At 56.0% G+C, this 25,903-nt stretch overlaps 2 protein-coding genes across 4 annotated transcripts; one reads left to right on the top strand and one right to left on the bottom strand.

Moving 5' to 3' along the window:
* Positions 1-559: 559 nt before the first annotated feature.
* Positions 560-10,063, top strand: ARHGAP9 (Rho GTPase activating protein 9). Of its 3 annotated transcripts, XM_058673251.1 has the most exons (18): positions 560-622; positions 895-1,231; positions 1,539-1,762; positions 2,662-2,886; positions 3,080-3,193; positions 3,372-3,467; positions 3,692-3,753; positions 3,921-4,011; positions 4,181-4,276; positions 4,375-4,473; positions 4,625-4,766; positions 4,845-4,952; positions 5,297-5,395; positions 5,506-5,583; positions 5,734-5,787; positions 5,984-6,118; positions 6,411-6,516; positions 8,811-10,063. In XM_058673251.1, exons 2-18 carry the CDS (start codon positions 913-915, stop codon positions 8,980-8,982), a joined length of 2,220 nt encoding a protein of 739 aa, XP_058529234.1. In that variant the 5' UTR covers positions 560-622; positions 895-912; the 3' UTR covers positions 8,983-10,063. The 3 variants fall into 3 exon arrangements, with proteins under 3 accessions (XP_058529234.1, XP_004583002.2, XP_058529235.1); XM_004582945.2 differs by lacking the exon at positions 560-622 and having other exon boundaries at positions 754-1,231; XM_058673252.1 differs by lacking the exons at positions 560-622; positions 895-1,231; positions 1,539-1,762 and adding an exon at positions 2,408-2,526.
* GLI1 (GLI family zinc finger 1) lies at positions 9,426-21,705 on the bottom strand. The gene is made up of 12 exons (XM_004582942.2): positions 21,330-21,705; positions 16,828-16,946; positions 16,596-16,688; positions 15,201-15,396; positions 14,860-15,007; positions 14,550-14,639; positions 14,318-14,455; positions 13,851-14,000; positions 12,713-12,877; positions 12,029-12,259; positions 11,476-11,743; positions 9,426-11,164 (listed from the first exon to the last, which is right to left on the bottom strand). The coding sequence occupies exons 2-12, from the start codon at positions 16,925-16,927 to the stop codon at positions 9,426-9,428; spliced, it is 3,318 nt and encodes a 1,105-aa protein (XP_004582999.2). The 5' UTR covers positions 16,928-16,946; positions 21,330-21,705.
* Positions 21,706-25,903: the final 4,198 nt, after the last annotated feature.

Below are 25,903 nucleotides of genomic sequence, written 5' to 3'. Positions count from 1 at the left end.
TAGTATCTGTACTATGCTAATCCTTGATTCGGTTATAACTCTTGAGAGTAAGTTTAGGGTTATCAGCTAAAGTGAGGTCCACCTCTCCATGAGTAACAAGAGAGCTCATTCAGTTTGCTTATCATCAGCCCTAACACTGCTCCTTGAGTACAGGAAGTACTCAACGGGTGGTTGTTACGAGTGCTAATGAAAGAACCCATACACTGCAGGGGGCTGTATACAGTAGGTATACACAAGTAGGCCAAGGTTCTCAGCTCCCCAATCACAACTTGGGCTTGGGTAGGTGTGTGGTGGGGGAGGGGACAGGTGGGGAGGTCAAGGTTTCTGCTTCTCCCAGCCACTTTCTTTTTCTCTCTGACTTCATCTCTACCGTTCCTCTGCCCCTGGCTCTCAGAGTCTACACAGGAAGTACGCAACTTTAGGTCTGTGGTGATGGCTAACGGAAACAGTGGTTCCTGTGCACATTTTTAATGCTAGGGTCACAGGCTTTTTTTTTTTTTTTTTTGTCACTACGTCTCTGTCTCTTGCTGCATCTTCTTCCTGTGCCCAGTTTACGACACTCAACACCAGCACCCAGGACCAACTTCTTCATGTTCCTGGATCTCCTGAGGGGACCCACAAGGTACTTGCAGGAACCTGAGTGAACCAGGCCTGGCTCCTCTGATTTCCTGCCCGGCTGGCCACGTGGCCCTGCTGACCACATCCTCCCACACCTCACTTATATACTTCCTTACAGACACCTCCCCTAGGAGTCCTGAGCCCCCATAACGTCCCCGCCCCTCACCCACCCTCTCTCCTGTCCTAGGCTGCTGTCCTCCTAGACCCATGTCACACGGTCTGAAGGCAGCCTGGCCTGCACCCTTCCAGCGTTTCTGCACCCCTTCTTTCTCACAGGTGGCGGTGCTGACCACTATGCTGTCCGGGCGATGGTGGCCAAGTACCTGGGGCAGCCTGGGGCTGGGACCCCGAAGTTCTTCTCAGGGATCCCAACTCTATGCCCTCTATGCCTTTACTTACACTGGGGCAGATGGCCGGCAGGTGTCCCTGGCTGAAGGAGACAGGTTCCTACTACTTCGAAAGACCAACTCAGACTGGTGGCTGGCCAGGCGCTTAGGAGCACCCTCCACTTCTAGACCTGTCTTTGTCCCTGCTGCCTATGTGACAGAGGAGTCTGTACCCTACCACAGCCCCATGGTCAGTGGCCCCAGCCAATCCCTCTGTACTCCAGGAGGTAAGTAAGCCCTACGCCCTCCCCCTAGCGCCTTCCCACTTTCCTGGCTGCTAGGAATTGGTAGGAGGCTGCCTCCTCCCTCTAAACTTCAGCTGACCTCTCCGATTTCCCCTGACCAGCCTTTCCTCATTGTGTTCCCACCCCATCATCACCTCTCCCAGCACCAAGCCTTCTTTCCAGATCTCACCTCTTTTCCTACAGTCCCACTCTGCCTTTCTTGCTTTCTCAGGATGCGGGAACCCAGCCAAGCTGGTGCCCCTCATCACCTGCCTTTCCCCCACTCCCCATCTTGATCCTGTTTTTCCAGGGCCAAAGTTGCTGCGTGGCTCCCGGGAAGAATTGCACCTGTCCCAGGCATCCCTAAGCAGAGCCCAGGCTAAGTGTGAGGAGCCTCCTCCCCTTCCCCCCAAAATATACAGAAGCCTCAGTGTTGCCAATTTGAGATCCAGCGAACAGAAGCCCCTCCAGGCTAGACTTGGTGGAAGAGCTCTCTCTCAGGAAGACCTGCTGATGGAGGTCAAAGCCAATAAGGTGGGTCCCTGCTATTCGTCTGAGCCAAATTGATCAATGGGTGGTGGGGGGGAGGCCCTTAGCTACTGCCCTGCCCGGCCTCTGTTCCAGGTACCAGGGCAAGCAGACAAACTACATCCCTGCCCTCAAGGGACAAACACACAGAAACAAACAAGTGAGATGGCCCTGGTATTCCTCCAGTGCCACAGGGAGAAAAGTGAGGGGTGTGGGGAAGGCTGAAGAGATTAGGGAAGATGCAGAAGGCTTGTAATGGGATCTCTAACTGGGAGGAATTTTAAGTAGAGAAGGCATGTAGCAAAGGCCCTAAGGGGACAGGAAGCCTGGTCCAAAAGGACTGAAAGAAGCCCCTTCTTCCTCCCACCCGGGCCGGGCAAGTCTGCAGTGTGTCCCGTCTTGCCAGCGGGGACACCAGTAAGTCCCTTTAGCAAACCCAGCCGCTCAGCCCCTCCCCTCTCCTTTCTCGCCCGAGGGTGGAAAACGGCCCCTCCTCCCACCCACTCCTCCTCCTTCCCTGGACCCAGGAATCTGCGACCCCTCAGGCCTTCTTTCACCCTGCAGGATGTGAGGGTGGGGCGATTCCCTCACCCCCCCACACACACAAAAATGCCTGTTCCCCTTTCCTGCGGCCCTGGGGTGGGGGTGGGGTGGGGGCGGAGGGAAGTTGGCAACAGGAAGCGAGGAGGAAAGCAGCCAGTGCAAGAGAGAGGGGGTTTAAGAAGCGGCCGAGGAACTGGGGCTTCTCCCCCAGGCCTGGGTCACCGGGGGTGAGGAAATGGAGCGGGAGGTGGCTGGGAAGAGGGAGGTAAGGGCCTAGAGGGCGTTAAGGAGGGAGAGCTGGAAGAGGGATGAGACCAAGTAACCACCCACTCCCTCCCCGCCTCACCTTGCTCTCTCCACAGGCAGAATCCCAGCCCCTCATGTCAGAGCCCCCCGTGTACTATAACCTGGTGGCCCTCCGCCGCTGTCCTCGGTCCCCGCCGCCAAGCCCCACCTGTCCCCTGCTGCAGAAGTTGGATGTGTGGGAACAGCACCTGGACCCCGACTCCGGACGCTGCTTCTACATCAACTCGCTGACGGGCTCCAAATCCTGGAAGCCCCCACGCCGCAGACGCATGCCGGACACGGTGAGACTTAGCCTTCCTGCCTTCCCACAGCACTCACGAGTGGGGCAGTGTGCTTTCTCGGGGCGGGGGGGTAGGGGGTGGCCTGAGGCTGCAGTGAGATGAACAGAACAGATGGTGAAGCCAGAGCTGGAACCACCAGCCAGGACACCTGGAGAAACTTGAAGGAGTTTCATCTCCCCCTCCTCTGACCCAGATCCCCGGCGCCATGGAGGGCACCCAGCCCCAGAACAGGGAGAACGGTGTGCTGCTACCTCAGACCAAAGGTGCCGGATGTGACATGGGGACCTCAGAACTGCCTGACCCGCAGGTGAGAGATCCCCAGAAAAGCCAGTCTTTCCTTAACTTTCTCCTCCTCTTGCCTTACTCCCCACACAGTCTGTCTCTCATCCCCATCAGTGCCCCCTCTCTCCACTCCAGCCAGGGTTCCCCCACCCCCAGAGCTGGGGAGTTCCTCCACCTGTTTGCTCCAATCCCCTCCCCAACAGGGTTCACCCCGCCTTGGCCAGTGCATCCCCCAGTCCAGCCAGCCGTCCAGCTCGCAGCCCGTGCGACCTCTGCCGCAGCTGTTGGACGACCCCCACGTGAGACCCGCCCCTTCCTTTGTCAATGTCAAATTACATTGTCCCTCCCCCCATTCCTGCTCCTCAAAAATGTCTTCCTCTTTTTGAGTATACTCCTTAACCCAGCCCTCCCTGCCCCTAACTTTAAGGGAACTGGTTCCTGAGCGATCCTGAGGGAGGGAGAAAGAGAGGCGTGGTGGGAGAGCACTGGATGGCTTACAGTCATCCCTCTCTGTCTTCCCCAGGAGGTGGAAAAGTCAGGCTTGCTCAACATGACCAAGATTGCCCAGGGCGGACGCAAACTCAGGTGAGGTAGACAGCGTGAGGGGTGGGGTTGGTGGGGGGGGGGAAGGGAGGCCCTAGGCTCAGGGCGTTTGGGGGCGGGTGCAGCGTGTAGCGCAATGTGGCCAGAGCGCACTTGCGCGGGCAATTCTAGCCTGATCTTTTACCGTCACCACTGCACCCCACCCGCAGGAAGAACTGGGGCCCGTCTTGGGTGGTGTTAGCCGGTAACAGCCTGGTGTTCTACCGAGAGCCGCCGCCGACTGCGCCCTCCTCGGGCTGGGTGAGTGTGGCCTAGGCGCTTCTTTGGTCCCCACGGCAAGGGGTGGAGGCACCCTCTCCGGGCAGAAACAAATGCAGAAATGAAGATGCTTCCCACCAGGCAGCCCTTGGGTCAAAGGGAAAACGCTTCTAGGACTCAGTTTTCTCCTCCCCCCAACCTACACTGGCAGGGGCCCGCAGGCAGCCGGCCAGAAAGCAGCGTGGACCTGCGCGGGGCAGCCCTGGCACACGGCCGCCACCTGTCCAGCCGCCGCAATGTCCTGCACGTGAGTGCCCTCCTGCGCCTCCCCAAAGTCACACTGGCCGCCATGTGAATCTTTCCTCTTCGCGCCCCCTTACCCCCACTCCGTTTCTCACCCCTTAGATTCGCACGGTCCCAGGCCACGAGTTCCTGCTGCAATCAGACAACGAGAGTGAGCTGCGAGCCTGGCACCGTGCTCTGCGCGCTGTCATCGAGCGGCTGGTTAGATGGGAGGGAGAGAGAACAGGGCCTGGCTCGGGGAGGTTAGGGGGCATGGTGTCCAGTGCTGGTTAGCCTGGGGTGGGACTTAGGACCCCAGGCGGCAGGGCAGGGTCTCCTTGTGTCAACACCATTCATTCTGCCCTATGACCAGGATCGGGAGAACCCCCTGGAGCTGCGTCTGTCTGGCTCTGGTCCCTCCGAACTGGGGGAGCTGAGCGGCGGGGAGGACGATGAAGAGGAGCAGGAGCCGGTGTCCAGGCCATTTCTGCGCTTGAGTGGTAGCCGGAGTTCGGGTAAGAGGTGGGCCGGACACTTGGAGTGGGACGGCCTGGCTGCTAGGCCTTAACTCCCCGCTGATCCTTCTGCCGCAGGTCGCTGTCCTGAAGGTGCGGAGCAGAACCGAATACGCAACAAGCTAAAGCGGCTTATAGCCAAGAGACCGCCTTTGCAAAGCCTGCAGGAGCGCGGGTTGCTCCGAGGTGAGCCAGCCAGACCTGGCTGGAGCCCTGCTCCTTGGCGTGTTTATGCTTTTGCAAACACTATAACATGCCTGACTCGGGTAGGCACGGGCCCATTGCCTAGAAGGAAACACTTAAGTGTGGCTAGAACCACCTACACTTCCCAGAGTTGGATCAAAATTTTCTGAGACTATTCATCCCGAGTGTTGTTTAGGGATCAGGGTAGGGTGATGAACCTCTTGGCAACACCCATCCCCCACCTGGCACAGTCAGCCCCACTCCTGCTTCCGGGTGGGGAGGACCTGGAAGGGCTTCCAGAGTGGCTGTGCTGGCACTAGCTTTCCACCCCTCTTCTTCCTTTACAGACCAGGTGTTCGGCTGCCAGTTGGAATCACTGTGCCAGAGGGAAGGGGACACAGTCCCTAGTTTTGTGCGACTCTGCATTGCCGCTGTGGACAAAAGAGGTCATTTCCGGGAGCCACCCTTGTGTCTTCCTCTTTCCCAGGCAGAGCCCTCCTGCCTTGCCCATCCAGGTTCTCAGGCTCCTCCCTGTCTGTTCCCTGCCGCTTCCTAGGTCTAGATGTGGATGGCATCTACCGTGTGAGTGGGAACTTGGCTGTGGTCCAGAAACTCCGCTTCCTGGTGGACCGAGGTGAGAAGGGTGTGTGGGGTGGGCAAAGTGGTGGTTCTGACCATGTTTCAAGCCTGAGAACTTTGGGTGGGCCGGACATGAACCGGGAGCTGGCTAACTGGGAGACCTTCTGGCTGGAGCTGCACATCTGAGCTCCTGTTTGTGTTGCAGAGCGGGCGGTCACCTCTGACGGGAGGTACATGTTCCCAGAACAGCCAGGACAAGGTACTTCCTTGGAGGGCCCCCCACCCCTGCTCCCCATTTTCCCTGCTCCTGGGAGGTGTGTTCTCATCCCTACCTTGGCTGGTTTGCTCCTCTGGGCTGCCTCCCCTTGCATTTATTCCTGAGGTCTAGCTGAGCCCCTGAGCTCTGCTGGCCCCTGTGGCCTTGAACCCAGCACTAAAGCACCTTCTGCCTGCAGAAGGCCGACTGGACTTGGACAGTGCCGAGTGGGATGACATTCATGTGGTCACTGGAGCCCTCAAGCTTTTTCTCCGGGAGTTGCCACAGCCCTTGGTGCCCTCGCTGCTGTTGCCCCATTTCCAGGCTTCTCTGGGTAAGAGTTGGGAGCTCTGATTGCAACACCCATTTGGCAGGTAGGGTGGACATGGTTGTTATATCAGTTCCTTGACACTTTCTGTCCCATTTTGGACACAGGGGTGGGAGGTAATTGCAGACTGGCTCACATGCCAGCTCCAGTTGTTGCTGCTATGTGAATGTTTAGGGAGCTGAACTGAATCCTGAGGCTGCAGTTGGGTTTTCCCAGGCCTAAGAATGAGTAGTGAATTTACCACCCTATTCTGTCAGTCTCCCTAACCTCCCATGATCTGTCTCCATCCCCTCTTCAGCACTTCCTGAAGCAGAGCAGCGTCTGTCTCATTTACGAGAATTAATAGGCTCGATGCCCAAGCCCAACCATGATACTCTACGGTACCTCCTGGAGCATTTATGCAGGTGGGAAGCCTGAACAACTTTAACTTTGCTCATGAAGGGTGGTAGGAGGTGAGGGAGCTTGCACAGGAAATGGGTTTCGCTGGGGTGAAGGCAGGGACGCACCTAAGCTCAGTGCACAGAGGGAGGAGAGAAGGAGGTCCTGACAGGTTCATGAAAATTGGATGAAGGTGTTTGGTGCAGAGGTTAAGGATACCGCTGGGGACAGCTGCATGTCCCTTAGCAGAAGGCCTTGCTTAGAGTCCCAGCTCCACTTCCTACTAAGGTATACCATAGGTAGAGGTAGGTGGAGATGGCCCAAGTACTTTAATCCCTGACACTCACAAGCAGACCCAGTTGGTGTTCCGGGCTCCAGGCTTTCTCCTGAACTAGCCCCAACCAGTAAACCCGTGGAGGGAGGAGCTCTTTTTGCCTCATCCTTCTGTCTGTTTCCTTGCCTTCCGAATAAATGAAAACAAAATTCATGGGCAAAAAGGAATTAAAAGATGCTTACTGTGTTGTGAAATTTGTCTTTCGACGCATAAGGCTTTTTCATAACATGGATTTTCCATAAAGATTTTATTTTATTGTTAAGATTTATTTTGTTTCTTTTTATTGCAAAGTCAGATATACAGAGAGGAGGAGAAACAGATGACTCATTCCCCAAGTGACCGCAATGGCTGGCGCTGCGCCAGTCCAAAGCCAGGAGCCAGGAACCTCCTCCAGGTCTCCCACGTGGGCACAGGGTCCCAAGTCTTTGGGCCGTCCTCGACTACTTTCCCAAGCCACAAGCAGGGAGCTGGATGGAAAGTGGAGCTGCCAGGACCAGAACTGGCGCCCACATGGGAACCCAGCACATTCAAGGCGAGGACTTTAGCCACTAGGCCACTATGCTGGGCCCATTTTGTTTTGTTTTTAAAGGTGTATTTTATTTTTATTGGAAAGGCAGGTTTACAGACAGAAGGAGATGCAGAAAGAGATCTTCTGTCTGTTGGTTCACTCCCCAAATGGCCACATCAGCGTGAGTTGAGCTGATCCAAAGCTGATCCCATGAGGGTGCAGGGTTCCAAGGCTTTGTGTCATCTTCCACTGCTTTTTTTAAAAAAGATATATTTAGGGCCCGGTGGCGTGGGCTAGTGGCTAAAGTCCTCGCCGTGAAAGTCCCGGGATCCCATATGGGCGCCGGTTCTGATCCCGGCAGCTCTACTTCCCATCCAGCTCCCTGCTTGTGGCCTGGGAAGGCAGTCGAGGACGGCCCAAGGCATTGGGACCCTGCACCCGCGTGAGAGACCCGGAAGAGGTTCCAGGTTCCCGGCATCGGATTGGCATGCACCGGCCCGTTGCAGCTCACTTGGGGAGTGAAATATCAGATGGAAGATCTTCCTCTCTGTCTCTCCTTCTCTGTGTATATCCAGCTTTCCAATAATAATAAAATCTTTAAAAAAAAAGATATATTTATTTTTATTACAAAGTCAGATATACAAAGAGGAGGAGAGACAGAGAGGAAGATCTTCTGTCCGATGATTCACAAGTGATCGCAATGGTCGGTGCTGCGCCGATCTGAAGCCGGGTACCAGGAACCTCTTCCAGGTCTCCCACGCGGGTGCAGGGTCCCAAGGCTTTGGGCCGTCCTCGACTGCCCTTCCAGGCCACAGGCAGGGAGCTGGATGGGAAGTGGAGCTGCCGGGATTAAAACCGGCACCCATATGGGATCCTGGGGTGTTCAACGTGAGGACTTTAGCTGCTAGGCCACGCCGCCGGGCCCATCCTCCACTGTTTTTCAAGACACATTAGCAGGGAGCTGGATTGGAAGTGGAGCAGCCAGGACATGAACCAGCATCCACGTGGGATTCTGGTGCTTGCACGCAGGGGTCTAGCCAGTTAAACCATGATAGTGGCTCGTCCATGAATTTTTTTAAGAAAAAAAAACTTCAGAAAATTAACATCAAGTCGGGAAAGGAGACAACAAGGCTAAGGATGCTATGACAGAAACAAGGGAGCTCTGTCCCTGTCTTCCGCTGGGCGGTGCTTTGGCCAGGCTGAATCTGAATCATGACCGCCGAGAGGAGGGTGGCCATTTGAGTGATGGAGTATCTGAGGTGATGAGCAGGGAGGACTCTAGGGGATGTCCCTGAGGCTGGCAGGAGGCAGTTGTGGGGCAAGCAGGGCATCTTGACCCATCTCTATGCCCCAAGGTCTGGGATCCCAAGGCTTTGGGCACCTGCAGGCTTCTCAGTTCCTCCAGTTCCACATGGGGTGTCGCAGAATAATTACTGCTGTGGCTTCCTGCTCACTGTTGCCCTTGGCCTCTACCACAGGGTGATAGCGCACTCCGATAAGAATCGCATGACGCCCCACAACCTGGGAATCGTTTTTGGACCCACCCTGTTTCGGCCGGAGCAGGAAACTGCAGATCCAGCAGCTCATGCCCTGTATCCCGGCCAGGTAGTGCAGCTGATGCTCACTGACTTTGCTAGTCTCTTCCCTTGACCAGGCAAGGCAAAGAAGGAAAACCTGCCTCCAGCTAGCTGTGACCTACCCTTTTGGCATCCTGTTTGGAGATCATCACTTTGAATCCTGTGTCCCCAGTGACTATCTGAGCCGAGAGGCTGCAATGGGGTGAGGAAGCTGCTCTAGAAGACACACGGGAGGATTAACTGCACCTTTTGTTACCTGTGGCCACCCTCCCCTGAGATAACACATGAAGCAGTGTGGAATGGCATTCTGTCTGATGCAGTTCCTTTATTACCAGGAAACAGTGTCATTTTCAAATTCCTCTCCATAACATAATGCAGACTATGTACAGCCTCCAGCCCAGCCCTCCCATCCCTGTGGCATCCTATGCAGGTGCTGCGACTCCTTTCTTTAGCATCACCAGAGGGTTGGACACACTTTAGCAAAACAGGGCTGTGTGATGGTCGTGGCCCTCTGTTCTAGGCACTGGAGTTGAGGAACTGCGTCTCTCCAGGCAGGGAACCCAGCAAGACACTCATGCTGCCCACAGCCATGTTAGGGGGCCCTGAGGAAGGTGGCTCAGAGCTGCCCCCCTGGTCTTGGGAATGGGGAGGACTCAGCCCCTGGGCCTCATCCAGAATAGCCACAAAGTCCAGCTGAGTGTTGTCAAGGTCAAGAGAGTCCAGCGGGTTGCACACCTGCCCTTCAGGAGGAGGGTACAAGGCAGGACCCCCTCCCAGCCTGCCCACTTCTGGGTGACCACAGCTGGGGTTATTGCTTCCAGCCTTAAGGGGCCCATAGCAAGCAGGTAGGGGAGGCAGAAGCCGGGGTGGTGCCGCTGGCCTGTGGGAAGCCCTGTTTGTCCCTGTGGCAAAACTGTCATGACACTGTGGGGGAGTAGGATATGAACCTGCCTTGTGATTGGGCAAGCTGGGTGCAAAACCAGGTCCATATGCGGCCACTGGGGCCTTGGTGGGGCTTGAGCTAACCTGGGAACCCCCCAGAAACTTGGGGCTCTGGTAGGGAGCTTCCTGGACCGGGGCATCCCCCCTGCCACCACCCTCCCACAGCAGTTCCTGTTGAGACTGTATGTAATTACACATTAGCTGAGCCTTGAGCTGTCCGGTGGAATGAGTTGAGGGATCAAAATCCAAGCCAGGCCTGGGCTCGGAAGGAAGATACTCAGAGGGGGGCTGGGGGTAGGGGCCTGCCTGGGGATACTGTGGAGGAGGGGGCTGCGGGTAGTGGGAGAACAGAGGCTGTGGGCGTGGGGGTCCCTCATGTGTGTGGGTATTGAGGCAGGGCGCCAACCCCGTGGACTCAGACCCCACTGGACACCCCTGTTCTGGCTTGACCTGTACTTGTCCATAGTGTTCAAGTCGAGGACACTGGCTATAGGCCCCACTTGGAGCCTTGGGGCCTGGGTACAGCCCCGGATGGGAAGGAAATTCATTCCATGTCTCTGGGGCAGGTTCAGGGTAAACCTGTTGAGGACAGGGGTTGGGGCCATAGTTGGTAGGCGGACCGGGCCCGAGAGGCAGGGAGCCTGTTGGGCCTCTAGGACCGTAAGGTTCGGCAGCTGCCCCTTCAGGTCCCCCATATGCCAGGGAATCGGTGGGCGGGAAGTCCATGTAAGGGTTCAAGCCACTGGCCATCATGGAGGTCCCAACCTCTGGTCCCTCCCGCAAGACTCGAGTATCCATGGTGACATTCTCGGTGATGCTGGGAGGCTGTGGAGGATAGACAGAGCATGGGAGGTGGGGATCAAAGCTCCTTGTTCCCCCTGCCATGGTAGGTGGAGTGTGGACACAACCCAGGCTCTTGAACCGCTGGACCCTGGCTGGAGCAGGGCGGTCAGCAGCCCGGGCGGGGTCACTGGCCCTCCGGGTGACTCCTGCGTTGGGATTGTATCCGGGGTACTCAGCTCGGCTTCTCCAAGGAGGTGCAGGCAGAGCCCCGTTCCGATCCAGGCTGGGTGCCAAAGTGGGTGGGACGCCACTGCCCTTGGCAGAGGCATATCTCGCCCGGAGCAGGTAGTGCTGGGCAGGTGTGAGGCCTGGAAGGGAGGATGCCCCCTTCTCTGGTGGGGAGCCAGGAGGAAATGGGGAGGCCAGAGAGGAGCGGCGGCTGACAGTATAGGCAGAGCTGATGCTGCTAGAGCTGCTGCTGCGGCGGTCAAGGAAGACTGGGGGGCCCAGACAGCGGGATCCAGGGGCACCTATGAGTGATGGAGAGGAAACAAGGTGGTCAGATGGCCCCCGGAATTTCACCCCAGAGACAGGCTCCTTAACCCTGCCTGCTCAGCTCCATCTCTCTCATGCATATCCAAAGTCCAGGCCACTGTGCACAGTTGTATAGGATGTGTACTACACAATCTCAGGGAGCAAACTGGTATCAGAGACTTTTTGTATCGTAAATGAGTTTCTAATCACTGGAGAGCAAAGGTGCCTGCTATTGTGGGCAGTTCTGCCAGGTGATCTGCTTACCCTCAGCTTCCAGGCAGATCACCTCCCACCACCCACATCTTACCAGTGTGGGTCAAGCTGGGTAGCTTGAGAGCCCGGGGCACCCCTGGACGGAGCTGATGCAGCTGGTCTAGCCTGAGGTTCTCCAGGCGGCGAAGGGTAGACAGGCCGGTGCCAGCAGGACAAGGCCCCTCGTCCAGGCTGGACAGGTCCTCGGTACTGCCGCCTGCATTGCCAGTCATCTCCACCCCGCTGTCTGTATTGGCTGCGCTGCCCGCAGGGGAATGGTCACTGCTACAGGAAGACTGGGCCCCAGGGCTCGACTGTGGCTTCTGTGGGTGAGAAGAGGGTAGATACCTGTGTCCCAGGGGCAACGGCGGCAGCCTAGGGGTGGCTGGCAGGTGCACACCGGGCTGGGCAGGTGAAACATGCCAGAACAGTGTTGAGTTTGGGGAGTGGGCGAGGAAGGGAACAACACCAAACTCCCTTGATAATGAGCAACCCAAGGAGCAACACTGGTGTGAAGGACACGAGTGAATCCCAAGGAGGGGCCAGGTGGTGTGGAAAGGGTCTGCCAGGGAATCAACGAGATGGGACAGGGTTGCCTGGGTTCTCACCACGGCCCCCTCTGGCACTGTCAGTCGGCCATCCTCCCTGATGGGGCCTCCGTCCCGCTCCCTCTTGGGTTCCACGGTGGGAAGGGCTGGGGCCCGGGGTAAGGGACCATCACCCCGGTGCCGCTTGGTCACGTGTGCATCAGGCCCGTGCACCGTCTTGACATGTTTCCGGAGTGAGCTGGGATCTGTGTAGCGCTTGGTGCAGCCAGGGAGCTTACACACGTATGGCTTCTGTCAGGTGCACAGTGAGGGCAGGAGGCAAAGGGATGAGAGTGGATGAGTAGGGAAAGGTGTGAGTGGACCAGGAGTTGAGGAAGACAGCAGCATCCAAGGAGAGTGGGGATGCAAGATGAGGGCTTAGAGGAAGAGGGTTAGAAACATGAACATCCCAGACTTAACAGAGAGGCAGGAGACACGGGGCTGGAGACCTCATAAAGTCAGGGGTTGGTTAGGGTGGGGAGTCTCCTCTGACCCCTGGTCTCTCCAGGTCAACACTGGGCTGGCTGGAAGGAGGTGGGGTACACATGGAAATCCATGATTTCAGGAGGACCTCCTCTGGGTTAGGTTTATGGGGAGAGGGACTCACCTCTGTGCAGCAAGTGCTGTGTTAAGGGGGTTTTTATAGGGGATCCCCTTGGAAGTGGTTCCTCAAGTTGGGCGTGTCCTATGAGTCAGGACATTCACCTCATTAGAGTGGGTCCGGTTCTGGTGCTTGGCCCTGTCGCTGGCGTTGCTGAAGGCTTTGCTGCATCCCTCGTGTTCACACATGTATGGCTTTTCGCCTGTGTGCGACCGCAAGTGCGTCTTCAGGTTTTCCAGGCGGGAATACGACTTCCGACACCCTTCAAACTAGGGAAGGGGGGTTGTGTCTCAAAGTACAGCTCCCAGACACAAGGGTATAAAGACAAAAAAGGACCCTAAATCTTAAAAGAGACATGTATCGGGGGGACCCAAGGTGGGAGAACACTGAGTCTTCTGGAGGACAGGGGACAGGACAGGCAGGTAAGAGATGGGGGAACAGAAGCTGCTAGAAGCAGCTTCTAAACGTCTCCTGGTCAAGCCAGAGCAGCTTTCCCTGTATGCGTGATTTTATTTAGGGGTTGGCATTGTGGCCACTACAGCTTCCACGTGAAGTGTTGGCATCCCCTATGGGTGCTTGTTTTAGTCCCAGCTGCTCCACTTCCCGTCTAGTGCTCTGCTACAATGCACTTGGGAAAGCCACAGAAGATGGCCCAAGTTTTCGGGCCCCTGCTATCCATGTGGGAGACCTGTATGAAGTTGCTGGCTCCTGGTTTCAGCCTATTTTAGTCCTGGATGTTGCAGCCAATTTGGGAGTAAACTAGTTGATGTAAGATATCTTTTTCTGTCTCTTCTGCTCTCTCTGTAATTCTGTCTCTCAAGTCAATAAAAACATAAATATTTTTTAAAAGATAATAAAATTTATTTATTTATAAAAATGAAAGAGAAATAAAGATCTTCCATTGATTGGTTCACTCCTCAGTTGCCTGCAACAGCTAGGGTGGGACAAGGCCAAAGGCAGTGGAGTCCATCTGGGCCTCCCACATGGGTGGCAGGTATCCAAATATGTGGGTCATCTCCTGCTGCCCTGCCAGGTGTGTTAGCAGGAAGCCAGATTGGAAGTAGAGCACCTAGGACTTGAACCAGCTCTCTGACATGGGATGTGCTGACTTAACCTGTAGTACCAGAACCCCTGTGCTCAAAATGATCTCAATATTTGTTTATAGAGGGATGGACCCACGAATGCAAGAGTCTGCTTCAGGCTCCACCTTGGGGACCCTGGGTTTAGGGAGAGGGCACTCACCGTGCACTTGTGTGGTTTCTCGCCCGTATGTCTGCGCATGTGCACCACCAGCATGTACTGGGCTTTGAAAGGCCTCAGCTCCCGGGAGCAGCCCCCCCAGTGGCATACGAATTCTTTCCGCTCACCGTGGATGTGTTCGCTGTTGATATGCTGAGGAGGGAGACAGAAGCTCTCCTAGGTTTCCCCATGCTCCCAAGATGCGAGGAGACCTTCCCTTCCCTCACACCCCACAGCTACACCCCGGAAAGCAGAAAGGGCACGGGGAATGTGGTATCTTGCAGGGCAGCCCTGCCAGCTCTCTGAATCAGAACTGCGGCTTCCGATCTTCCTCCTGCCCAACTGGACACTCAGTCTGTGATCCTCTCCCCTGAACCCAGCCACAACCACAACCACAACCCCTCCCACCCTGGCCCCCAGAATTTCCTACAGGCTCCAGCCAGCCAGTCCTGTTACCCCCTGCGGCTCACGTGCACCAGCTGCTCCTGGGAATCAAATTCCTGGCTGCAGCCATCCCAGCGGCAGTCGGTCTCATAGACAGACTCTGGCTCCGGCTTCTCCTCCCTCTCCAGGTCCTCTCGCCCATCCAGCATCCCCAACAGGGGATCCTAGGGCAGGAGAGGCACGCTGAGGGTCCCTCAGGTGACAGCACATGTTGGCCTCGGGCTCTCAGAGGTAAAAGGTTCCGCTCTCTCCTCTTACCTGTGTGCCTGTGGAGTTGGGGCTGGACATGTCACCTTCCAAGGGCTCTTCTGGGCACTTGCCAACCAGCATGTCCAGTTCTGACTTCAGCTGCCCCCAGGGGGGAGAGGTAAGGGTGAGGGGAATGGAGGTGGGCTGAAGGAAGGGTGAGTCCTGCCCTGAATGCCCAAGAAAGGAGCCCCCAGCAGCCATGTCTTCATTCTTCCAATACTGCAAACTCGACCCCCTTCTTTGTCTCTCCTGTAACACCCACCCCCACCCATGCACCCTGGGCTAGGGCAAATCAGGTTGTGATTTTGGGGACTCTCACCTGGCAGGTTGGGAGGGGTCCCCGAGCCTGAGGGTGCGGCATCATCCCACCCTGGGTGGAGTCATGGGGCCCACAGGGCTGCTGGACCCCAAAAGAAGGCGAGGTCCCTTTTTGATGATTCATCTGGGATGAGAATCCTAGAGAGGGGCTGAGGTGGAGGAGGAGGAGGAGGAGAGAAAGCAGTTACTTAAGATGATCACAAAACGTCTCCAGAAGGGTTTCCGGAAGGAATGAGCAGTGATGGTGACACTGGGTGCCGTGACTCCACAGGCTTGGAGGTCTAGGGCTTTTCGTGGGCTTTGGAAGGGGCTTGGGGGCCCTTGGTCCGGGGCTGCCTGCACCTCACGGTGCCAATGGAGAGATGGCCGTAGGAGCCTCCAGGGGATGCGCAGCGGGAGTTGATGAAGGCCACGAGGGAGCTGGGGGATGTGCGGATAACGGTCTGCAGGTCCAGGCTGGCATCCGACAGAGGTGAGATGGACAGTGCCCGCTTCTTGGCCAACTTGACTGTACTCCGGGGAGGAGGAAAGAGTGGGCCTGGGGCAGGAGACAGAGGACACAGAAGTGGTGGAGTGTGGTATAGTACGTAAAGTTGCCACCTACGGTGCCAGCATCCCATCTGGGTGCTGGTTCAAGTCCCCAGCTGCTCCACTTCCCATCCAACTCCTTGCTATTGTGCCTGGGAAAGCAGTGGAGGATGGCTCAAGTCCTTGGGCTCCTGCACCCATGTGGGAGACCCCAGTGGAGCTGCTGGTTCCTGGCTTCACCCTGGATATTCTGGCCAATTGTGGAGTGAACCAGCAGGTGAAAGATTTTTTTTGTTTTTCTCTCCCCATTCTGTAACTGCCTTTCAAATACCTAAATAAATCTTAAAAAGAAAGAAATTGTGAAGAAGCAAGTCATTTTGTACCCAACTATGGGTCCTAATTCTCAATTCTAAGCAAATAAAAATATTTGAGGGGTGGGCATTGGATGTGGGGTCAAAGTGCCCCCACATCCATGTCAGAGTGCCTGGGTTTGAGCCTGGCTCCACCCAAGCATCCAACTTCCTGCTGATGCTCATTCAGAGAAGCGGTAGTGAGACTGGGTTCCTGCCACCCACATGGGAGACCTGGCTTGAATTCCCAGTTCCTGGGCCCTGTACAATGGCTCAATTGGCTAATCAATCCTCCCCTTACAAGCACTAGTCCGTGTCCCAGCCATTCCACTTCCCATCCAGCTCTCTGCTTATGACCTGGGAAATCAGAGGAGGATGGTCCAAAGCTTCAGGCCCCTGTACCACATGGGAGATCCGGAGGAGGCTCTTGGCTTTGGATCAGCTCAGCTCCAACCATTGCAGCCATTTAGGGAGTGAACCAGTAGATGGAAGATCTTTCTGTCTTTCTCTGTGTAAATCTGCCTTTCTAATAAAAATAAACCTTAAAAAAAAAAAAAGATATCCCAGTTCCTAACGTTGGCTTGGCCCAGGCCCGGATGTTCTGGCCATTGGGGCTGTGCACCAGAGGGCGGGAACTCACTCTCTTATGTGCCTTAAATAATAATGATGATGGTGGTGATGATGATTCTTGACTTTGCTGTGTCCTACTGACTCTCATCAGTGATTTCCTGGCTGCGCCCTGACACTTCCATGGCCCTGGGAGCTTTTCCTGCTCCTCCTTTGATACCCCACCTTCCCACATTCTCCTCCAAAACAAGTCGAAGAGGGGAAAAGAGGGAAGAAGTGCCAGTGGTCTCACCCTCGGGGCAGCTGTTGGTCTCTCTGGAAGGCCCGTAACTCTGGGGACCTGACAGGAGGTTGGCTTGGGGGCAGAACGGTAGTCCAGACAGTCCTAGAAAAGACAGGGCTGGAGTGAGGGATGTGGGAATGGCTGACATGTAAGGCAAGACCTCACCCCAAATGCCAAGCCCGTGGGACATGCACAGGGTTTCAGATCCTTCCAGAGATGGGAAATGAGTGTGTGCACTGACCTTCTGCGCCCATGTTGGGGGGCCCCTGGCTGGGGAGTGGCCGGAGACAGCAGGGTTCACCATAGCTACTAACTGGCGGTGGGGTCATCGAGTTGAACATGATGGAGGAGGTGGGGGCACTGAGCAGGGAAAGGGAGAGTTACAGAGGTGCAGGGAATTAGCGACGGTGATATCATGTCAGGCCCTCGGAGACGTCCACCACAGAAACCAAATTGAAAGGGGGCATCATGGGCCCAATTCCATGGCTTAGTAGCTAAATCCTTGTCTTGCCAGTGCCAGGATCCCATATGGGCACTGGATTCTGTTCCAGCTGCTCCACTTCCCATTCAGCTCTCTGCTTGTGGCCCAGGAAAGCAGTAGAGGATGACTCAAAGCCTGGGGACCCTGCATCTGTGTGGGAGACATGGAAGAAGCTCCTGGCTCCTAGCTTTGGATCAGCTCAACTCCAGTCCTTGTGTTCTCTTGGAGAGTGAACCAATGGATGGAAGATCTGTCTCTCCTTCTCTCTGTAAATCTGCCTTTCCAACAAAAACAAATAAAGCATTTAAAAAGGAAAAGAAAAGGCCCAGCAGCGTGGCCTAGCAGCTAAAGTCCTCGCCCTGAACGCACCAGGATCTCATATGGGCGCCGGTTCTAATCCCAGCCGCTCCACTTCCCATCCAGCTCCCTGCTTGTGGCCTGGGAAGGCAGTCGAGGATGGCCCAAGGCTTTGGGACCCTGCACCCGCGTGGGAGACCCGGAGGAGGTTCCTGGTTCCCGGCTTCGGATCGGTGCAGCACCGGCCGTTGCACTCACTTGGAGAGTGAATCATCGGATGGAGGATCTTCCTTTCTGTCTCTCCTCCTCTCTGTATATTTGACTTTCCAATAAAAATAAATAAATCTTAAAAAAAAAAAAAGGAAAAGAAAGCACCACTCTGGGGTGGGCTTTTTGGGGGGGCAGAGTTTAGGCCCTGAACATGGGCTAGGTCAGAGTGCCCAGATCTGAGTCTTTCCAGTATGGACTCTGCTCCCTGTTAGGGCTCCCCCTGGAGGGCAGTGGTAGATTTGTCCCTGCCACCCACGTGGATGAACTGAATGGGGTTCCCAGCTCCTGGCATTGGCTTGGTCCAATTCCAGCTTTGGGGACGTTAGAGAAGTGAATCATTCGATGCAAGTTGTGTGCGTGTGTGTACCTCAAAATAAATAAGCATCACTCTGCAAGGTAAGGGTAAATGCCAAAGTCTTCTCAGTAACTGGGTGGGATGTTGGGTGTATGCATAGTGAGTGGTATGGACTAATGGTGCCTATACGAGTTTCAAGAAACTTTTGTTTTAGAATTTTTTTTAATCGGAAAGTCAGATATACAGATAGGAGGAGAAACAGAGAGGAAGATCTTCCATCCGATAATTCACTACCCACGTGGCCGCAACGGCTGGAGTGGAGCCAATCCAAAACCAGGAGCCAGGAGCTTCTTCCAGGTCTCCCACGTGGGCGCAGGGTCCCAAGGCTTTGGGTCGTCCTCGACAGCTTTCCCAGGCCACAAGCAGGGAGCTGGATGGGAAGCAGGGCTGCTGGGATTAGAACCGGCGCTCGTACAGGATCCCGGAACGTGAAAGGGGAGGACTTTAGCCACTAGGTTACCAAGCCAGGCCCTCAAAAGATATTAATGCCACCAGCCCTCCACTTCGTTGCTTTGACGGGGGCGCCAGTTTGGAGGGCAGGGCTGCAGGAACTCTCCGGGGGTCTGTCCTTGAACTCAAGGCAGTCTGGTTCCTTTTTTCCACCCTCTTTTCTCCCTCTCTAGCGTCCTGGGAGACAGCCCGCCTACAAATATCTTTAGTATCCAGCAGGAGGAGCCCTCGCCACAGTGTAGAGGGACTGACTGGCGGGGACGGGAGGGAGCCCGGAGGAGCTGGGCAGCTCTCTTCTCTGAGGGAGGAAACTTTGAGCAGGAGCGGGTAAGGTTTGTGAGCCGCAGCCTTCCAGGACAGTGAGGGATGAAGGACAGCAGCTGAGGTGGTTCGCTGTGGCTTGGATCCCGGCCCGCTTAACCTTTGGGTGTCTTGGGTTTTGGGGGAACAGGGAGAGAATTCTGAGAAAAGGCACGAAGAGAATGAAAAACAAACTTATCACCCACCCCTCCTTAGGTCTTGAGAAAGGAGAGGCGCGCCGCCGGCAGCGTTCCTCCTCCGGCTCCCGTTCGTGCTCCACCCCACGTTTTGCTACCTCCCCGGAGCGAGGGTGGGGCGGGGCGGGGCGGGGTGGGGACGGGCCGGGAGCGGGCCGGCCGGCGCGGTGGGTGATCCCGGGATGCTGGGATTTAGGGTGAGGGCGGGGGAACGTGAAGGAGCGGAACTCGGACCCCGAGACCCAGCCCGAGCCGCGCAGCCAGGGCCGTACCCCTCCTAACTCCTCCTTTTGCAGCCGAGTTCCAGGCCCCGCAACCAGGACCCCCCAACTCGGCCTTGGGGTTGGGGGCACAGCTGGCTGGCAGCTGGATGGATGGGGAGGGGAGAAGACACGTCTCCCGCCTCCTTCCTCTATGACTCACCCAGGGAGAGCAGTCGGGTTCACCCAAGACCCCCCACCCTCCAAGCACTACAGAGATCCCCTACCCACCCAGACGTGCCTAGCCGGGGTCTTTCAGCCCTCTTCTCCCCCGAGCCCCGCACTGCCAGAGGACGCGGTTGAAAAATCGGGGCGACATCCCTCCTCGACCATGCGTGCCGCGGCCCACCCACGTCTCCCCTTGACGCGGGGCCGCCAACTTTTCCAGCGGCTTTCTGGGGATGGGGTCGGGGGGCCCCCGCCAACCGCCGCAGCCCCCGGAACCCGCTCCCTCCTCGCAGTGCCCCCCTCGCACCCCCGCTCCCCAACAGCTCCCAGGAGCCGGCCCCGCCCCCTTCCCGGTGCCGCCTTCCCCGCCCCCGTGCCTCCCCGGCCCACCCAAGTCGCCGCCGCAGGCTCTGGCTGCCGACTGCCCCGCTTCCCCCGCCCGCCCGCCCCGGGAGCCCAGCGGAGCGAGCCGAGCAAGCGTGTGTGTGGGGTGGGGGGGTGAGGGGCGGGACACATTCTTCCCTCCTCCTCCTCCTCTCTCAGGGCATCCGGGAGCACCATTGGAGAATGGGGATCCCCGGGGGGGGGACACAAAGAGAATCCGTCAAACTTTGGCGGGGAGAAGTGACCCGGTAAATAAGGAAAAATAAATAAGGTGTGTGTCGGGGGTTGAGGAGGAAAACACCTCGGATTTCTTCTGGGCACCCCACCCGGCTTCCCAAGGGTTAACCCTTTCAGACCCCCGGGAACCCCCTAGTGACGTCAAGGGCGGGGTCTGCGCCGCCGGGCGGGGATGCCGCGGAGATCTTGGGGGGCGGAGGAGAGAGGAGGGGGTCTCGGACCCCGCCTTCCTAGGGAAAACCACCCCCAAGCGCCCTTAGCTCCTACTCTTCTGCAATAGAAGGGTCTGCCCGAGGAAGACCCTAGTACTCCGGTCTCCCGAAAACCTTCAGTCCGCCGCCGCCGCCACGGGGTCCCCCATTCCCTAATCCTATCGCCAAGGCTGGGCTGCCCAGGGTGGATTGTTTCGGGGTCAAGGGGCCTGAAAGAGGCTTCCGAGCCCGGGAACCCGGGCCGGCAGGGTGGTCCGAGCCAGAGGAGGGGCTTGGGTTCGCAGCTCCCGTTGGGGCTGGGGGCGGGGGATGTTGGCCAGCCGGGAGGGAGAGGTCGTCGGCGGCCGGTGGTCCCGCCCAGTCCCAGTAGGGGTCTCCCTGTCGCCGGCTTCAGCTGCCCCGGTGGTCTCGAGGTCAGAGGGTCAAGCAAAGGTCTCCCCAGCTCCTCCTTCAGCGCCCTGCCCCACACGCCCCTGGGGACTCGGGGGCCCTCACCCCCCAAATTGCACGGGGGCTTTCTAAGGCCTGGCTACACCTTGGGCAGCTTTCTTTGGGTCTCGCATCTGCAGGCGCAGCTGTCACAGGCAGATGTGTGTGGGAGGGGAGTTGGGGGTCGAGCAAGCCCAGCAGGCTCCCCCAATCCAAACCTTGAGGTTTGTGTCCCCAAGCACACACCTAAAGTCCACCACCCCACCTGGGGCGCCCTCCTTCGGGGTCCCTGCTTTCCGAACCACGGACTCTTCCGGCCTGGCGCGCCAGACACTACCTGGCGCTCCCGCTTCACCCCGCCAAGCTCTGGCGGGCCAAGCAGCCGGCCAGAAAGTGAGTTGAGTCTTTCCCAGGAGGGTGGCGCAGACAAAGAGACCCGCGGGGGCCCGGGACAGAGACACCCGGACTGTCAGCAGGAAAACTGCAGAGAAGCAAGAGACACCCACGGGGTTGTGGGGGGGAGGAGATACTCCAAACTTTCTAATAACTCTCCCACCCGCGTGCCTGCTTCTGAGCCCCCAGGTCTCCGCAGCCTAGGCCGGGAAGGGTCCCCCTCGGAAGCTGATCATCTCTCCCCACACACACCCCGGAGGCCCCCCTCCTCCACCCTCCCAGGTGGTCCCCTGCCCGCCCCCCTTCTCACCTCCGTCTGGGCGCAGGGCTTGGGATGCGCGGTCCAGGGCAGAAGTATGAGTTGGGGGGTGTGCGGTGGGGAGGGGGGGCGGACAGGGCCACGGCAGAGCAGCCTCAGTGCCACCCCCACCCCCCAGCCTGGCCCCCAGCTCTCCTGCCGGCCCAGCCAGCCGGGCCGCAAGCCGGGACCACCCGCGAGAAGCGCAAACTTTTTTTTTTTTTCCTTTTGCAAAAACTTTTTCTCGCTCAAGCCGCTGGCGCGCCGCCGCTCTTCTCCGGCTTGCCCCTTACCTCCCTCCTATCTCCCTCCCTCTAGCCGTTCTGGAGGATGAGGCGGGGTGGCTGGAGCAGAGAGGGGGTGCCGGGCTTATTGCACCCCCAGGACCCCCAGGATCCTCCCCCTCCCTTGAGGGACCCAATACTGCCTAACACCACCCCCCCCCGCGCCCGCTGAACACGCTGCTGGTGGAGGGCGGCAAATCCCGGCCTGGATCCCTGGATCGGCCGTTCACGAACAGGCTCTGACCCAGAGCCAGAAAAACAGACTTGGGAAAGGGGCTGGGGGTGGGAAGAATATTGTGAGACTGGGCAAAAGAGAAGTTCATCGACTAAGATATATTTGAGGTACGGCCGTTGACGCTGGCGGGAGTTTACCTAAGCCTTCTGCCACCCAGTGATTTACCCGCAGGTCTAATCCTCTGGGGCTGCGGAGGCTGACGGAACTTGAAGGGTTGGGACAAAGTTGGGGTAAAGAGTACCCCTGGGAGTTGGGCGTGGGGTCAGCGGGCTCTGGCGGAGGGTAGAGGTTGCTTCTATTGAACGAAAAAGCGAGAGTCAGCGGCCGGGACTATGCATGCGGGGTGCACGCTCACAGCGTGACCGAGCAGCCGTGGGTCTCAGGCACCTTTGCGGGGAAACGCAGGTCTCCACCTGGGACTTGCGGGAACCGCGGCCGCCGCCCCACCTCTCCCTCGCCTAGCTCTCTTTTCGCTCTTCCAGACTCCTGCTCCCTCTGCTGGCGCTTCTAGCACATGACAGCCTCTCCTGTAGGCCGGCCAGACTGGCGGATTCTGGAAGCCGCAGACCTTGATAGCTCCCTTGCTGTGAAGCAGGATTACAATCCCCAAAACCAGCCACGCTGAGGGCATTTACCGCCAAGACCTCGAGGTTGGCGGGCAAGACAGTAGAGGTTGTTGCAGTCCCGAGGCAGTGTCTTACTGATGGCTACGGTGATCGGATGGCGAGGAGGGAGCATCTATTTCATTTTTTGTCTGGGGGAGTTCTGCTTCCAACGGCGGCCTGCTTGAGCCCGTTTTTAACTGTTAGGGCAGAGGATCAAGGGGTGGGAGAGGGGACGGGTGAAACAGAGGAGGAGGTCAGGACGCCACGGACACAGGTAGTGACTGAGGGGAGGGGCAGGGGAGGGACCCTATCACAGCCCTGCTGGTGTTCCTGGCCCACAAGGGTCCCTTCTCTCAGGAGCCATCACGGAAGAATTTATTTGACAGGCAGAGTCAGAGACCAGAGGTCCCATGTTGCTGAAATGCAAGCTGGAAAGCCAAGCCAAACTTCTCCCTTGGGGATTTGAACCCAGACATTCAGATGTGGGTTTTGTTTTTTCCCCCAAATTGATTTGTTTACAGGGGTACAGAGAGAATAAAGATAAAGATGGGTGGGGAGAGAGATAGAGATCTTTCATATATGCTGGTTCACTCCCCAAATGGCTGCAGTGTTGTGGGCTGGCAACTCCATCCAGGTCTCCCACAAGGGTGGCAGGGACCCAAGCACTTGGGCCCTCTTTCATTGTTTTCTCAAGTTTGTTAGCAGGATTGGAAGTGGAGCAGACAGGACTTGGTCTGGGGTTCATGTGAGAAGCTGGCAGTACAGGTGGCAGTTTAACATGCTGTACCAATCCCGAGGGATGTGGATGCATTAACTGTTGAAGTGAATGTCCACACACCCAGAGAGGCTGATTTAGCTATTTGTTTCTGGTGCTTTATTTATTTCAAAAGCAGTGACAACGAGATCTTCATCTGTTGGTTCATTGTATAAATGACTGCAATATTCAGGCCTGGGTCCCAGTGAAACTGTAACTCCATTTGGGTTTCCCACATGGGTACAGGGACCCGGACATTTGGTCCATCTTCTACTGCCTTCCCAGGCTCATAAGCAGAGAGCTGGACTGAAAGTGGAGCAGCCAGGACACTGGCAGTTTAATCCACGAACCATAGAGCTCACCCCCAAATAAGCTGCTTTATTTATTTGTAATTTTAATTTTTTAAGGTTTATTTGTTTGTATTGAAAAGGCAGATTTACAGAGAGGAAAGATCTTCCATGTACTGGGTCGCTTCCCAAATGGCTGCAATAAAAATAAATAAATCTTTAAAAAATAATAGAACACCATATTTTCCTTTATATATATTTTTAGATTATTTTTATTGGAAAGGCAAATTTACAGAGAGAAAGATAGACAAAAAGGAAGACCTTCCATCCACTGGTTCACTCCCTAAGTGGCTGCAATGGCCAAAGCTGAACCGATCTAAAGCCAGGAACTTCCTCTGGGTCTCCTATGCAGGCGCAGGATCCCAAGGCTTGGGAACATCTTATATTGCTTTCCCAGGCCACAAGCAGGGAGCTGGATGGGAACTGAAGTAGCTGGGACATGAATGGTGCCCATAGGGGTTCTGGCACTTAGAGGTAGAGGATTAGTCAATAGAGCCACCATGCTTGGCCCAAGTACCCTGTTTTCTTCTCCTTATCCAGTTCGGCAGGCCAGCAAGTCTCAAACTTTTTGGTTTCAAGATCTGTTGTGTATCCTTAAAAAACATCGAGCTTGGGCCCGGTGGCGTGGCCTAGCGGCTAAAGTCCTCACCTTAAAAGCCCCGGGATCCCATATGGGCGCCGGTTCTAATCCCACCAGCTCCACTTCCTATCCAGCTCCCTGCTTGTGGCCTGGGAAAGCAGTTGAGGATGGCCCAATGCATTGGGACACTGCACCCGCATGGAAGACCCGGAAGAGGTTCCAGGTTCCCGGCTTCGGATCGGCGCGCATCGGCCCGTTGTGGTTCACTTGGGGAGTGAATCATCGGACGGAAGATCTTCCTCTCTGTCTCTCCTCCTCTGTGTATATCTGGCTGTAATAAAATGAATAAATCTTTAAAAAAACAAACAAAAAAAAAAAAAAAAAAAAAAAACATCGAGCTGGGCCTGATGCAGTAGCCTAGCGGCTGAAGTTCTTACTGTACACATCTGTGATCCCATATGGGTGCCAGTTTGTGTCCTCCTGGTGTCCCCACTTCTCATCCAGCTTCTTGCCTGTGGCCTGGGAAAGCAGTTGAGGACAGCTCAAACCTTTGGGATGCGTACCTACATAGGAGACCTGGAAGAGGTTCCAAACTTCTTGCTTCGGATTGGTTCAACTCTGGCCATTGTGGCCACTTGGGGAGTGAATCATCGGATGGAACATCTTCCTCTCTGTCTTTCCTCTAAAAATAAAATCTTAAAGAAAAAAAAATAGCATCGGGCCTGGCTCAGTAGCGCAGTAGCTAACGTCCTTGCCTTGAACACGCTGGGATCCCATATGGGTGCCGGTTCTAATCCCAGCAGCCCCACTTCCCATCCAGCTCCCTGCTTGTGACCTGGGAAAGTAGTCGAGGATGGCCCAAAGCCTTGGTACCCTGCACCCGCATGGGAGACCCCAAAGAGGCTCATGGCTTTGGATTGATTGTGGTCACTTGGGGAGTGAATCAATGGACAGAAAATCTTTCTCTCTGTCTCTCCACCTCTCTATATATATCTTACTTTGCAATAAAAATAAACCTTAAAAAAAAGCTATTCGCCATATTAAAAAGCATCGAGCTTTTGTTTGTAATGTGTATGCGCCAATTCACTGTATCAGCAATTAAAATGGAAAAAAAAAACCCCACAGTGACACAGAATGCATAAATACACGATAATGTTAACAATGATGTCAGAGAGGCCAGCACTTGTGGCACAGTGATTTCAATCATGTGCCGTGTGGAACCATGTGGGTGCTGGTTCCAATCCTGGCTGCTCCATACCCAGTCTAGCTCCCAGCTAATGCTCCTGGGAGAGCGGCAGAAGGTGGACCAAGTGTTTGGGACCCTGTTATCCATGAGGGAGACCAACATGAAAATCCTGGCTTTAGCTTCAACCAGCCCTGGCTGCTCGGGCCATTTGGGGAGTGAACTAGTAGAAAATCTCTCTCTCTCTCTCTCTTTCTCTGTGACTTCACCTTTAAAATAAATAAATAAATCTTAAAAGAAAAAAAGATGACGTAATCACAGATCGCATACGCTCTGGAAAACTTCACTGTACAATTTTGAGCTAATGAGCTAATGAGAAGGGAGTGGGGGAAGACAGCTAACAGATTCTTACGAAGATAATTTTGACCTGGTGGACACCCCTGAGAAGATGACCTATCAAAAGCCCCCCCACACACACACCCTTCCTCATGACTCAGACTTCTCGGTTTTCTTTCTCATTTGTATTAGGAAAGCATAATGTCTGTCTCCCCAGTGGGATCTGTCCCCCAGGGTAAACCTGCTTTAATTCTCAGACTTA

Source organism: Ochotona princeps, chromosome 15 (genome assembly GCF_030435755.1).
Source record: "Ochotona princeps isolate mOchPri1 chromosome 15, mOchPri1.hap1, whole genome shotgun sequence".
In the NCBI taxonomy this organism is placed as follows: domain Eukaryota; kingdom Metazoa; phylum Chordata; class Mammalia; order Lagomorpha; family Ochotonidae; genus Ochotona; species Ochotona princeps.
This window is presented reverse-complemented; position numbering and strand designations above follow the sequence as displayed.